At 39.4% G+C, this 16,467-nt stretch overlaps 1 protein-coding gene across 3 annotated transcripts in view; it reads left to right on the plus strand.

Annotated features, from left to right (window-relative positions):
• Positions 1-16,467, plus strand: part of cadm2b (cell adhesion molecule 2b) — a 139,603-nt gene that overhangs the window by 102,720 nt on the left and 20,416 nt on the right. For all 3 annotated transcript variants that reach the window (XM_037087832.1, XM_037087841.1, XM_037087850.1), the window contains one exon: positions 9,919-10,068. In XM_037087832.1, coding sequence (XP_036943727.1) covers positions 9,919-10,068 — 150 coding nt within the window. The remainder of the gene's footprint in view (positions 1-9,918; positions 10,069-16,467) is intronic.

Raw genomic sequence — 16,467 nt, forward strand, 5'->3', positions numbered from 1 at the left:
AACTACACTACACTTACATGCAGTATCAACTGTATGTGTACAAAGGTAATATTGGTAATAATTTCATACAGAAAAAATAAACATTTAATTTACAAGAACATGCAGTATCTAAACATGCATACAGTGTTAGAGCTGCAGTACTTGTACAGTTGGAAACATCAGCTCTTCAGTCCAGGCCAATACTGAAACCACAGTGGCACCACTGAAATAAAGGTTTGATTAACAACCACGCTGCACTGCAAGCATGGTGATACACTAAGTTTGCTTTCATTTCATGCATCCGTAATGAAATTATGTAGATGGTCAATGAGATGCATTGTGCTGTAAAAAAAAATTCTATTGTTGTGAATATGTTTTTGCCCTTTAGTTTAGTTTAGTTTAGTTTAGTTATTTGATATGGACAGAGTAAAATTGGTGCTGCCACGGTCAAAGTGCTAATTCACAACACCTGTCCACGGCTGGCTTTTTAAAAGTCAAAGCTAAAAAGAAGAAATGAAAAGAATTAAGTACCAAAGTTTTGTTCTTCTTAAATTAAAGTTGAAATTGAATCTGTTAAATTTGGATTGGTTAGAACGAAACCTCCATGTTTTCCTGTGAAACCCAGCACATTTGCACTGTTATAGCTCCCAGGTTGCCATAAAAAAGGTTTTTATCACCAAGGCCAGTCTGAGTGAAGCAGATTCTCCTGGATGTCATTATGACTTGAGTATACTGTTGTTCTCAGCACTGCGATGATATAATAGATTGAAAACATATTGAAATGTGCTGGTTTGTTGGTTATAAATGGACAACTGAGCATAATTCAGAAGCCATTTATACACTGGCTTCACGGATTTGAATTTGTCTCGTGTTAAATTCTCATTGTTCCCTCTGCTCACTCATGTCCCTCTGCAATAACTGTATTGCAAAATAGAATAAAAAATGAATTAATATATTAATCAGCAATTATTTCCCTTGACACATCTGCATGACCTAACTCACACTATTGCTCTTACCACACTTAATATTTTGTGTAACTCTATGTATTAATTGTGCGACAGCATTTGAATAAAACAAAAAAACAAAACAAAAAAACAAATATCCACATTTTCCTCAATATTTATAAACATAAGTTTAAAAAATGTCTGCCAAACAACCAGTAGAAACAAGCTCAATCTGAATTTATGAATGCCTCTTTGTTAAGCTAGGATATTTTGAGGTGATTTTACAAGATGGCACTGATTTAGCAGTCTGAGCTTGTCTGGCAGGACATTTCACAGCCTAGGTGTCCTGACAGTGAAATCCAGTCATCTTTCATCTTGAGCCTAGACTTAGCAACTGCCAAGAGCCCTGCCTGTGGTGTTAAAGCTGCACTCTGACTCATGAGGGGCCAAAAGGTCAGATGCATAGCCGAGGGCAAGGCTTTGACAATCCATTAAATTTATCGATAAAATCTTGACGACAGTTTTGAAAAAAGTGAATTACTGCCAGAGTGGCTGTTATATGCCTGTCTCACTTAGTCCTGGTCAAAAGCCTAACTGGAACTGATTGTCCGCTTGTTTGCTAAAACAGATAAAGGTGCTTCCAACTGTACAGCACACAGTACTCTCTTTCCATAGACCCTAGACAGAAAACTAAGATTTTATTTTGTCTTGTATTGAAGGTCAAGAACAGTACAACAGTTGAAATGACAAGAAAGAGATTAATATTCTGAGATAGGTACACCATCTAATCTTAAGAAGTACAAAACACAAAACAAAACATTTACTGTATGTTATATTCACATACATTGACTGCCTATCACTATGGAGTACTGCAAGCGAATCTCTGTAGCTGATTATGTAATGAGAATTAAGCTGGTCCCAGAATCGAGCCATGGTGTACACCAAATTTAACTAAAGAGGTGGAGGAATCAGCGTCACTGATTTAAAAAAAAAATATATATATATATATTTTGCAACTAGGAGACACCTCATCTGTAACTCATGATTCATAACTGTTTTCAGAGCCGGATAAACTCTTGCCTCTTAAAAGATTCCAAATTTAAATGTGTTATTTCCTTGTGTATTGAAGAGCACCCAGCCCAGGGTTTATGGGGCCAAACACTAACATAAAATTTTGGCATCGAAAATGATATTTGGCATTGAAACAGGGACAAGAGCTAACATTAACTTTGCATAACTGCCAACATCAGGCTATAAAAAAGAGGAATATTTTTATGTTTTTATAAATAAAAACGTTCTGAGAGAGAGAGAGAGGAGTCATCATTGCCAGGTAGACCTTCAAATAAAACAAGAGGGAGGATAAAATGATGCAGCACTACAGTCTGCACAGTTGAGGCAAGTGGATGAGCAGATGAGACTGGGGGTAAAATGTCAGTAAAGGGGAAGGTCTCGCACCAAGTGGAGTGACATTTTGAGGCGTAGTTCTTCTTCCTGGGACCCGTGTCATCCGACAAGTGGAGTGGAGCGGAGGTCTTGAGCGAGTGCAAGGGACGATGACACAAGTCAGGCGGGGTTGGGAGCACAGCGGGAGAAAGGGTTAAAAATAGGAAGACTAGCGAAAATCGGGAGTGTTGAGAGACAGCTAAATGTAATTCTCTCAAGGTCAATTCCCGTGGGGGACACCAAAAGTAGTTCCTTAGTTCTGCTGAGGAACACTTTGTCACACTGCCATTAAAAAACTACATTCTTACACGTTGATGAAGGAAGTGTGGTATCGTAGGCAACTGAACTTGTTTCAGTTTCTTCCTCAGTTGTAATTTGTCACTGCAAACATTGGTAAATGTTACTGCGGTTTGATGGCAAACATCAGCTAACCTCTTGCAAACGTAAAGAGCGCAATTCATAATTCAGTGCAGAAAAACTGAAGACAGGAGACTATTATAGATGTGTTTCTATTGTATCCAGTGCGAGTCGTAAAGAAATGTGCAACACATCCTTTGTTAGACTACTAATTGTTAAATTGTCAACTACAGCCTCAGATTCTCACAGCATTGTGTGTACAAGTGCTTTTATTGCATGTTACTAATGTTATGGAATTGACATAGTGTTTATAGTAATATATTGTGGGGGTGGATCATGTTTTGCCAAGAACGGGGGATAATGTTCTCCCTGTTCCCCTGGGATTTATAAGTATGCATTGAAAACAAACCTGAAAACTGGACAAAAGTCAGAAGATTATTATTTAATATCACATCAAAATACAAAAAGAATATATGAAAATTATATCTTTGTCAGTATTTCCCTTTTTCTGTTCAGGTTTAGTTTTCAGTGCCAAATTTTAATGTCACTATTCTAGCTTGAAGTTATTTTCTCCAGAATCTTTGCGGGAAAAAAAAAAAAAAAACACTACAAATGTGAAGGTCTTTAAAGTTAGTAAGGAAGGTTAAATCAAGGATGGGTTTCTTCAGAGGAGGCTATATTGGACTGTAAAATGTGGGACACAACCATTAGTCCTGGAGTTATTTACAACAAAGAATGTAGTTGGTCCTATAACCTTTGCAGAATTTAGTAGGTATAACGTCTGGTGTACTGGTGGATGTGTCATCTGTGATAAAGTGTCTATTAGTTGTTGAGAATGTGACGGAGCCAAGCAAGGACAAGTTATTACAACACCAGAAAAAAAGGAGTAACACTGAGAATCCAACAGGATGTTAAGAGCAGAATGTGAGCTTTTTCAAAACTTCACACTGAGTTGGAACAGAGAGTTGTCTGTATTTGTCTCACATGGGAGACAGCAAGCTCTATTATTTCTTGTTCTCTCCACCAAGGAATGCACACCACAAGAGGCCTCAAATTTTAATTAAATGGAATATTTATACACTGCGGATGTTCAACTTCCTTCTGTCTCAACATGCTGGCAAATAGGCCACACAGTTTAGAGTTAGCCAATTAATTACAATTTTGTCAAGTCACAGCAATTTCAGTGATTAATTACTGTGTTCTCAAGAGTATATTGTCTGTTTAAATACCTTATGAGTATTAATGCAAGACGTTTGATTTTCTTTGGCAAACTTTCAGTTTTCAGCTTCACAGCACTTGCTGTTTACTCGATCTGAGGATTAATTTTTCTGCGTTAAATAATTGTTTTTGTTCATTTTGTTTTAGATTTGACAATCAATCAAAGACAGCGCTGAAAATAATAACATATTCAGGAGACTCAAGGTCAATTGTGATCCTTCCAAAGATTGAACATTGATCAGTTTGCCTGCAAGTAAAGAAGTCATCTGTGATTTACAAACATAAAATAACTTCCATTTACACAGACTACTTGGGAACAAAAAACAGGGAAATCTGTCAGAATATTTTCATTCATACATTTTGTTTTAGTGCCATTATTCAAAAAAGCATTCTTAAAATTATTTTCATAGGCATTGCCTGAATTGTCATGTCAACAATTTATTCTTGATCAAATGAAATGAAGATTTTGAAGACGAGACAGCCTTTACAATGCAACACTAACAAAAAAAAACATTCAGTTAATTCAGAGACATGTTATCATATGGCACATTGTCAGTGGCGGGCACTGTATGAAGTTGCCATGACTGATTAACATGCAGAGTGGCGCTCAGCACCTCCAACATCGCTATTTGCACAGAAGCCCTTGTAAAATCAAGCTGCATAGGTGAACTTATGGTTTGATAAACTGCCTGGATTTCATTTCATATGAAAATTAATATTTGTTATTATTCAGTAATGAATGGAGGCATCGGCTATTTCTTGAACTATTTACTGAGTTATTTGTTTTCTTTTTATCCTGCCTGCAGTTTACAGTTTATTCTGCAGTGGTGTGCTTGACTGCTCTCCAGCCATTCATCAAGGCACTGCTTTCCATTATTTGGTGCAGTCAGCTGAAACTGAGAAAGGCTTTTGGGGTGGTATGGCTCATTCTTCCTCCACTAACTCTCTGTTCTCTTCAACAGAGATGTTCCTGTTATTTTTCACCTTAACACCCTGGATCAGTAGTCATTAAACGAGTCAGTGAAATTATATATGCAACACAGTTTTAAGAAAATGGTTTCCTAGCCTGCCTCGATTTTCCACAAGTATCATATCAAAACAGAGCCAAAAGATTTCCACATCGTCAATAATGATAAAGCTCTCCATTTGCATTCATCATTCTAACTCTATTAATCCCTTCTCTTAAGTACAGGCATACAGATTTCTATCCTCCTCATATTCACATATTCTAGATAACCGCCCAGACCACAAGACTCACAAAATCAATAACCTTAGTATCATATTCCTGGCTTCTAATATTGTCAGACTCAGATTCCATCAGGCTACGGTCTACGCTGCATTCTGATAACGGCATGAAGAGGGGCTGGTTGAGCTGAAATGAAATAGTTTATCGTTAATGCACACTCAACAGCCAGCCAATCTGAACATCTGTATTCATATTAATACTCTACAGATGCTGCAGAGACCTCATCGCTTGCTAAAAACGTATAGAGACGAAGAGCAGAAACCCCCTCGCCTGCTCTGTGTTTAAGCAGACATCTGTTTCCGTGGTTCCTCTCTAAAATCTAATCGTCAAATATTTGTGTTTACGATGAAGATGCTATCCTCGCTGCCCAGCATTTACATTTCTACCTAATTTCAGCTGTGCAGGTAAATATTTGATTCATGAGGCGGTGTCACTTGATTCTGTATGAAAGTTAAGTCACAGCGGAGAGATGTGTCAGCAGCATTCTGACTGTGTGAAGCAGAGCAAACAACTTGACTAATCTCATGTGTGCTGACATTGTGACTGATGATCAGTGTGCTGGTGGCCCACCTGAATGTGGACCATAATCTCCCAGCTCAGGGTGATATTGCCAGTTTCAGCTTTCAGTGGAGTGGGCTCATTTAAAAAAAAAAAAAAAATTACAGCAGCTCTCAGATCCATGTGACTGTCATAAAAAAACATTGTGGATAGGGGAAAGCACTGCCAGGGGACCAATTATAGCTTTAAGAGTTAGGCCCATAAGCAGGCTGATGTTGGAAATGTTTTCATTAAAAGCACACACACACACACACACACACAAACAAAACGATAAAAAGCTTGAATTTTAATTGATTAACTTAAATTTTAATAGAAATGAGTTCATCTTCAGTTCAGGGATCATCACTCCATGTTTTTAATCTCAACCTCCCTTTCTGAGAAGCAGTAGGGAGGCTGAATTGGAAATGGAGAGGGAGAGGGAGAAAAACACTGATGTGACTTATCACATATTGATTTTTTTTTTCTTTACTAGTGCACTTCATGATATTCACGGATTAAAGGAGGTAGAGTTGCCAGCCTGAAAAAAGGCAAACACTAATGGTATTCATGTTTCAGAGGGCGCCAGCTACTTTCATCAAGATATCTCAGGTTACACAATCCTCACCTCAGCTGTTTGCTGCCATGGTAGGCAGGTTGCCTGCTGTCTACTGTAAATATGTGCAAGCTCTCAATCTGCAGCTGGCCTTGACTGTAAATAAGAAGTTCCCTATCATTCAGTATGAGCACAGAAAAGGGAATACAGCAGTGCCCAGTAATGAAGTCTTTTCGCCTGTAGAGGTGATGTGCTTTGTGTTTAAAGGGATAGCCTATCCTCCCCAAAAGCATATTGCAAAGGTGTAGTTTTATTCCTCATTCCATCACTGCACTTCACTGAGTCGTCTTGGATCATCAGTGGAGCAGACAACCTTCATACCTCCATTATTTCTCTCAGAACTGTTTGTTCCCTCTCACTGGGAAACAGCCACGGCTCAACATAATCTGTTCTTTCATCTAGAAGCTTTTATTGTATCTTTCCTTACCTACAGTATTTATTGTCCATTTACTGTTAGAGCCGCAATGTGCTTTTTCTTTCTTCTTCTTTTTTTGTCTGATGTCATGCAGTAATTTTCTTTCTAAATAAATTAGAACAGTCTCATTCAGAAATGCTCAAACATGTTGTGGCCTTCATTCAACACAAATATCTGTTTTGTTTCATGTGTTTCTTATCCAGTCAGTTGTCTGCTTTGTTTTTGAATCCATTTTCTGTCATTTGTGTGGCACATTGTCTTGCATCTTTGCCACCACCGCCGTTTTATACCACAGCTTATTTCTAACAAGGTAATTACAAAAGATCAGCCAGTTGTTAAAGACCCAAATCTGGCAGAGCTATGCCTGAGTTACAAAGTCACCAAATATTATGTATGTAAAATAATGCATGTTTTATGGACTTTAGCAGCTTTTCTAGTTCACCCAATGCTTGAAGTGCTTTACAAGCCCATGCCACTATCACACATACATTCATACACTGTTGGCAGAGGTGCCATGTGATTTTTTTTTTAGGTTTTTGATCCAAAGCACAACACAATATTTCAATGCTCATCCATTCACACAAACTCAGACACTGATGGAACAGCCATCCGGACCAATTTGGGGTTTAGTGTTTTGCCTGAGCACACATCGAAATGCAGCTGGAGCCAGGGATCGAACCACTTTGACTTTGTTGAAAGAATTGTCTTCTGTTCCATCCTGTTTCATCTGATGTCTTGCTTCATTAATTAATAAACAAAAGAATGATACAGTTATAACTCTAACAGGCGCAATTAAACTAATCTGCTGTTTTCACAGCAAACATTTTGACTTGCTATAGAAGGGAATGTACTTAAAGTCGGATTAGACATTTCAAATAGTCTTCAGTGAGAAATGCCAAGGAGGTTGAGATGGACGTCATTCAAACAGTCTGCACATGCCCACACAATTTTTAATGAAGTCTAATGAGGCCCAATAAGTGAAAACTTATGCCATATGTTAATTCAACATGTTGTGGAACTCTCCTTGTCACAAACCTGAACAAATGCTTTTTTAAAGCGAGGTTGGTGTATAGGTGCACACTATACAGTGTTATGTCCTTGGAGCAGTTTGTGGTTCAGTGACTTTCTGGAATATTGTTTGGCACTGAACTGTAGAGGTAAGGCTGACCACCGTCCAATCATCACTGAAAAAAAAAAATGAAATACACTCTGTAGTTGGCGCTAGGGATTATGTTTCCACAAAAAAGGACAGCGTTTGCCACACTCCAGATGGCTACAGAATGTCAAGACAGTGGAATTTCATAAATGTATTATGTGAAGCCCGTGCAGTTAGCTGCTGTGCACACTAACCTGTACTGACACGTATTTTAATACAATGTTCACTATATGGCCATACTTCTGATTATGTGGACAGCCTTTATCAACCTTGCACGCATAATTAAAAGGCACCTCTGCAACAGGTTTTTGCTAAAGCAGTTGCTACCCCAATGAAACCTGAGGGATGAAAGTTATATTCATTACAGTTTGAATTTCACTGTTTTCAAAACATTTCTGTAGCTAGTCAGCAGTGTACACTGCAGACAGATACTGTAGTAAAGATACTGGAGAAATGGTGGGGTCAATGATACGACAAAACTTTTTAAAGTTATGCAGGCACAGATAACACCTCCACATGATACCCCCCTCACAATGAATCCACATCCATCGCCCTTTTAAACATGACGTGTGTTGCTGGTTATGTTGGGCTACCTGACATACACCCAGCAAACTGCATATGAATTATTGCAATGGTGACGTGTTTGTTGATGTGATTGGCTGTAATGAGCAGATAAGTAATGTGCACTGTCGGAATCCTTTTCCCATTACTATTTATAGTCAGCCTCACCTTCACCTCTAGCTCACAACAGTCTCCATCAGGACAATCGAGGTCAAGGAAGGTCCATGGACCTTTGGCTGTCCCAGCCTTCTCCGCTTCCCCATTTCAGCTGGACTAATGAGGCAGACAGCTGCTCCCTTAGTTGAAGTGTCCCTGTGGTGAACTGTACCTGGGAGAGGCAGAGACAATGTCACCTTCACATTCAGGCATATTACAAGAGGAAAACAAACCAGACCTATGAAATCAGGGGAAAACATGCACAAAGATTAGCTTGCAGGGGTGCCCACCTGGAAGCGCAGGTACCATGTATTGAAGCTGAGCTCTTACCACAGCGGCCTGCATTCGATTCCAGCCCTCCACTCCCCTCTTTCTTTTCCCTGCCTCCCCCGTCTCTCTCCAGCTGTCACTGTCTAAATAAAGCAGAAATAAAAGCACAAATAATAATAAAAAAAGATAAGCTTGCAAACAGCAAAGCGCTCCTAGGCAAATACAGCTTCATGCATAAACTCGAGAGCTGTAACACGGTTGTTGTTGTTGTTTGCTGTTGTCATCCTTAAAGGGGCTAGTCTGGTCAGGCTCTTATTAGTGTACAGTTTGTCTTCTCACAATTCCCAGCAAAAAGAACATTGGTTTTAGACATCTGTTTCAGAAGCTTGGCAGAGTTCAATAAAACACAGACTGGATAGAAATGCTTCTGCAATGTAATTAGGGGACTTTGCTGAGACGACAAGTACAAATGTGGAATAAGAAGGTAAAATCCAGCAAGGCTGGGTGATTAGGCCTCATTTGGATGTCTTCTGCACACTGTGACGAGCGGCTGTTTCAGGGCAAGGCAGTCGCTCGGATCGAAGGCCCACAGTGTCTAGGATTATGTGTCAATTTACCACCCAGCTGCAGCTCTAGACTCTACAGCAGAACATGACTACCTCTAATTAGGCCATGCTACCAATTAGGGCCCTGCAATAAGGCAGCGAGGAAGGCGCTCTGGGAGAGTAAAACCTACCATTGTTCCACCGTAAAGAAAAAACAAACAAAAAAAACCACCGTTTTCTAGCTCCAGCTGCTATCGAAGGCTGGAGTCCATGTCAAGCGGACTTCCATTAAGCCTTCTTTGGTTTATTGTGATGTAATAAATTAATGTAATTGGGTGATGTGATGACAGAACATTAACTTCAAAAGGTGTCAAATCTGAATGGTACATTCATGTGCTTCGACAGTAACAACCAGTCAAAAACAGCAATCTATTCATATCACGGCCATGACCTCAAACTCTGTTTCATAATCCCACAGGTAGCCAAGGTCAGTTCCCCATAACTCAGAATGTGACGGTGGTGGAGGGGGCCACAGCCAACATGACCTGTCGTGTGGATTACAATGATAACACTTCCCTCCAGTGGTCAAACCCTGCACAACAGACCCTGTTCTTTGGGGACAAGAAAGGTGAGTAATATTCCCGGGGATAATGGCTGTGATAATGAAATGACACGATATGATAAAGATGTCTCAGCCAGATTATATTACTACAGGAGTCTTCTTCATCAATGTTTCAACTTTGGAATGCACTAAATTGTCCCTACCTGCCTGCGAGCACACAATTTCTACTGAACACAAGAAAAAGGATGTGTGGGAAATGTATTCCTTGTAATGTCAAAGCAGACTTTTAATGAAGTTATGTCTCCGCCGATGTCCCTGGGCACAAACTAAACAGAAATAGACTGTTTTTGAATTGAAATTTTGTAATCATGCAACACTGACAGCGTTGTTTACAACACAGTGACGCCTGTGGATTGTGAGATGATTGGGCCTAATTAGCATTTTAGCTGCCCTACATTTGTATAGCTGTTTGGATGTCACTGAAAAGGAAGCACACTGTTGCAACCTTGTGAAACAAGGCCCGGGCCAGAATGAATTATAATGTGCTCTCACCAGCCAAATCCAATTTAAAGGTGACAAAAGTCTGGAGTTGATAAATTGGAATTGGGGTGAAAGGGAGTATAACAGTGGACTGGTCTTGTAAGGGTTGGGATGTTCATCTTTCAGTGTTTCTCACAGCATATTACCCATTTCATTTATGCTGTAGCTGCTAATACAATATCACTGGTTCGATGATTGAAGATTAACTTCCTCTTTGAATAACAATTGATCGACGCCAGAGTGAACCAGCAGAATGAGAGTCACAGTCTGGTTTGAAGAAATACTTTCTCCCTCGCAAGTGATTGGATTTGGTAATGAGGTCTAAGGTGTTTTATTAGATGAAATTACTTCCAAATACAATTAAACGAAAGTTAACTGAATCTTAAATAGATACTCTTGTGTGAATTGTGCGAATGTGCCCAAAGGATTTGAATTCAAGCAAAAGTCATTGAACCAAAGCCATTCTTTATATTGTTATTTTGTCTGTATTCCCAGTTGTATAATAGATGTAGCATTTTAATACTTTACTCTGCAGAACCAGATCTGAAAAGCACCAAATTATATCAGAAAAAAACCAAAAACCTTCTATGTTCTCTGAAGAGATGTAACACCTGATGAATCATTTAAATCGTATCTTTTGGTTATTTAATTTGGCCTAACTGAAGCCAGTTAACTGTGTTTTGTTCACACCTCTTATCTCTGAATACAAAGCACAATGCTGCCGTTATAAGCATGTTGGAGAGCTCGGAGAGAACAATATGTATGAAACACTTTGCCCTTCTTGGGCAGCCATTTATATTGCATGACAGAGTCCTTTTCCAGAGCAATACGGATGACAAAATGAATGTAGTCCACTCAGCAGAGGTTGCCAGGGCTAAGTGTGGGAACACTTCCTCTCCATCTCCTTCTAAACAGCCAAATGAAAAGCTTTATTGGCACAACTAATACGATGCCTGTGAGGCCATCAGGAGAAACGGGAGGCGTGGAACAACACAGGCTTCATGCGAGGAAGAGGGTGGGACACCTGGGAAGAAATCTCTGCTGTGCCAAATCACCAGTTAATTGCTTGGCAGAAGGCTGCAACTGTCCTTCTTCTCCCGTTTGTTGTGCCTCCTTGTAGGAGCCAATGAAAAATGTTAGATTCAACCTTATGCTACCTTTCAGTCCAACAACTAACTGCAGACTGGCTGAGCTCGAGGCAGGCTGTTCTCTCCCTCTGATAAACAACTGGTCATAGACTGCCCTCAATGAGTATATTATATCAATGCAGCAATGTTGCATTTTCTTCCTTCCAATGTTTAGATGTTTTGGTATCTTTGTGCCTGTTTAGATAAATCGTTCCTTTTTCCCTGTGCGTGTTGTCTCTGTCCATTGCCTCTCTTGTCCACCTCTCTGCCTACTACAATCCCCTTGGGTGTCCATGACAGCGCGGCCATATGTTACTGTTTGATGCACATTCACGTTTCTCCCACTCCCTCTTCACAAAGGTGGCCTGTCGTTGTGCATATGTTATCCAAAAAAATTTAGCTTTCTCAGCTTCTATGTGTGATTCCGGATGCGCAACACATCCAAGATAAGATGATAAAAATACATCTGCTGTTCTGTCTTAAATTAGACAAAACACTCTGTGAGGCGTTTTCTTTTTTTAAAATCTACTCTTGATTTCTCTGTTTTTGTCTATTCTGTTTCCCTCAAGCTCTGTATTAAAGATAAGGGCATTTGTCTGGATCTGTTTAGAGTTAGATATGAAATAATGATGAAGAAAAAAAAAGGACTATTAAAATGACCTTTTAAATCATTTTGAAGGGCTATAGTGGAGTAAAGCGAAACATCTGTAATGAAGCTGAGGTTCCATATTATATCAATTGGGTTAGACAGCTGCTGGGTAAAGTAAGACAAAATCTGATCTTTGCCCCGACTATAATTTGTTCCATTTTAATTCAGGTCTGACGAATGAGAATATGATACATAAAAAAAAAAACCCAAAGAGTAGCTTTTATAGCCAAAGAGAAAAGGGATGTCTGTGTCTATCCAGAATTTTAAATACCCTGAATACCATAAGTCTACACCAGTGTAACATTAGCAATATATGTTTTGCATCAAACATTATTCATGAGTCCAAGTAATGCAGTAATATCCTAATACATATATTCATGATATTTTTCATCTCTCTGGTAAAAAGGTTTGGTTAGGTTTAGGTCACCTGGACATGGTTTGAAACACATGTTAGTCATGATGGGTTACAAACCCAAGCAAACCTTGACAGTTAGTGATATGAATGAACTCTTTACCCAAGCATCTGCCATGAGGGATTTTGCTTCACTGTACCTTACAGGAATGTCACATGGGAAATGTGTCTTTTCACTTGTAACATCACTGTTTCAAATTTAAATTGAAAATTGTGACATTTACATTTTCACTTGTGAATTAAATACTTTCCTAAGTGATTGGCTTTTTTACACGTGGATTAGAATTTCCAGATGTGGAAATAAAACATGGCACTTGAAGTCACATTGCATTTTCTTTTGTGAGTTCCACATTTTCATAAATTTTTGCATGCGATTTGATATTTTCAACAACAAAAAGTAATTGTCAGCAATATCACACAAAAAAAATTTAAACAATAATGATGATAACAAAAATGACTGACAGTCTTTTGTTAGTGAACACCATCTCCATTAATAACAAGACTACTCCAATTAACCTTTTGTTAATGTAATTGCAGAATGCAATGGAGAAATAATCACAGTGGCACATTGTTAGTTTATAAACCCATTGGGGGTCCTAAGGTACGTAGATGGAACATAATCCTAGCTGTGCATTGAAGAAGTTGTGACCTACAATTTGTCTACACAGCAATGTCACGTTTCATTACAGACCTGGAAGGAGGATCAGAGATTTGGTTGCAGGTGTGAGGGAAATAGCGGGAAGACGGCTAAGAAGATTAATGTATCTTTGGTGAGAGTGTAAACGAGAAGGACCTCTATCTCATCCTCTTCCATAAGAGGCTCAGACAAAGCTCACGGAGCTCCAAGAGAGGGTAAAACTTGCTGGATTCCCAAAGTCGATCCATATGGGTTGGACTGTCTCTGCACATTTGTCTAAAGCTGAACACAGCCCTCCTCTTATATCATGCCAGCTGGTTCCTTGGCATGCTCCTCCTCATACATTATGTATATCTGAGTCTTGGCTGATTGTTGCCACCTCAGAGGGTTCAGACTACACTATGGCAAGCAGCATGCAGATTCCTACGCACCACCGCCACAGACCTGAGACAACAGATAGATGGCCTTAATAGCTGGGCGAACACATCATTCATACATTAGGCCAATTAGCAGGGACTGTTGAAGGAAACGGCTCTGTGGTGGGCTGCCGCGATGAAGAAATCGATTTGGACCATATGTCTTTTGTAGAATTATCCCGTTTTATGTGTTGCCGGGGTTATGATTTATTATTACCGAGCAGGACAAATGAGAGCAGAGCTGTCCTTTGCTGTCTTCATTATGATTTACTTCACTTTTGGCTTCTGTGGGAAAAGGATAAAACCTAAGTAGCAATGCTGTAGAGAATGGTAATGATGTTCCTGGAGGCATACGGGATGGAAGTCGAATCTTTTGTCAGATGCTGTGAATATGAATAATGCAATTAATGAGAAGCTACTGCAGGTTGCATGTCAAAGGCAGATAACAAATTGCTCATTTGATCCTCAGAATGTGTTTATAGCAGAGATATGGAGATGTATACAGCATATACATATAACACATGCTGTGGCAAAATTGTGCATCATTCTTCCCTCATCTCAATTCCATCTCTCAGATGTTTATGGTTCATCATTCATGACATTTAATTGGGGCATTCAGCCTGGATCATAAAGGTCACAAAGCAAAATTGATCTTAATTGGCTTGTAGTAATCAAAATGCTGTTATGTGCTAAATGAATGCTCTAATGTGAGCATTAAAACATTCATTAGCTTGAGAGAATGAAGGATAATTACCAAGGATGCAATTACTGGAGTGAGCACCAATGAAAGCACATTTAAACGTCCATTCTAGTAAACACACATTTGATGGTGGGTCTGTTGTGAGCGAGTACAGTGGGCATTAACCTCAGCTCGGGCTCAGATGTCTGTGTGTAAATCTAATTCTCAGATCAGAATTGACATGGACTACCATTTTCAGGTATTTTGTGTGTCGTTTCATTATTGTTTTATTGGCACATTTGGAAAGCAACAGAGAAGTGTAAAAGAGGATGGAAGTCATATACATACATAAACAAGAAAACATAAAACATAAAGTTAAGTTCGTAAGAGTTTAATGGGAAAAGAACCTCACACTGAAGTGATTCTGAGGAAAACATCACAAGGGTTTTGTTTACCTTGCACTGTCTGTTTTTACTGGTGACAAAATGTAGAGAGGGTCTCATGGCCACAGCTACAGTAATGTCTTTCTTCAGGGACTAATGGGCTTTTAAGTGTGCTGGGTTACCTTCAGCTTCACTGAAATGTGAATCTTCCATTGTGGCACTATACCGTACACTCTGCTATTATCACTAATGTGGAGAGCTGGTTCTGTATGTGGCTTTGTATACTAAGCACTTATGTATTATGTATATTGGCTCTGTAAAATAATGAAGAATATGTTGTATTTAAATTCCTTTCGAAATTTGAGCCCAACCCGAAAAATGTTTGTATCCTTTTAACAAGGGCTAAAGCATTGTTATGTGTTGTACTGTAATTTAGCTTTGCAAACCCTGAAATTAAACCATATTGATATCCAAGAGAGTTATGCCACCCCAGTGGCACTTGTTTTAATGAAAATTAGATTTAGAGAGTTCATATGAAAAAAGGGCAGAATAAAAAAAAAAATCCCGTAGTGTACAATCAATGTCCGTGGGCTGAAAAATGGACGAACAAAAATATATTCAGTCTCATTATTCACCACTTGAAGAGGGGACGTGGCGTAGCTGCTGAGAGAATTCCTCCTTTCCCTCTCTCCTTCAAGGGCTGAAAATGAGTCCAATTTGAGTAGCATCTGCTCTGTGGGATCTCTGAGAGTGCGGGCAGTAACAATGGCCCTCTGGAACAAGGCCCTTTCCTTCTCTTAATTGCAGCCACATGTGTGGTGGGAAAGAGCCCCCTGCCTGCACCACTAGCCCTGGAATACGTCCAGAATCGCCCACACAGTCAGTGAGCGAGCACAGCCAGCAGCAAACACACTCTAATTGCAAAGAGTGGAGCCCCTGGCTGGAGAGCGGGGGGGTGTGCCAGGACCCTGTGTTCTCGCTGAAGGACAGCTAGTGCTTTCACATTCCAGGACTGGCTCAAAGTGGTTACGGGCCATGCAAAAATGGCCAAATGGGGACAGTCAGCATTGCGAATTTAACATATTTTGGATGAACCCAAGAGGCATCGGCTCATTTCCAAGACTAATGGATAGACGTAAAATGTCCTTTTCTATCTGGACTGTTAGGAGATACTTCATCATTTTGGATTAGAAACATTGGTTAACATCTGTCAGTGGAGTGCAGAAGTAAATGCCATGTGATAAGTGCACTTCCAGTTCCTCTGCTTTCAGTTTTATCTGAGGACAGAGCTAATATAGCTACCAACCAGACTGTCATCTCCTCTCTCACAAATCAAAACGAATCATTTTGTGATAAGTAATTTTATCAGCTGTTTTACATGATAAACCGAAAAAAATGGCCATCATAAATGTTTGTTACACAAAAACCACCTGGTTAACCTTAAGAAAAAACATTATATTTTGGCTTAGTTGGTTCTGTCACCACAAAAAAAAGACTCCTCAAAAATGTAAGGTTTTGATGCTACTAACATGGAAAAGGTCCCTACAGAAGATCAAAAAACCGTGTTTTTTCGTTTCAAACCTTGAACTTGAGAAGTGGCCTCTTGCTTGGAAGCCGTCTCA

This window comes from Acanthopagrus latus, chromosome 2, assembly GCF_904848185.1.
Source record: "Acanthopagrus latus isolate v.2019 chromosome 2, fAcaLat1.1, whole genome shotgun sequence".
NCBI lineage: Eukaryota > Metazoa > Chordata > Actinopteri > Spariformes > Sparidae > Acanthopagrus > Acanthopagrus latus.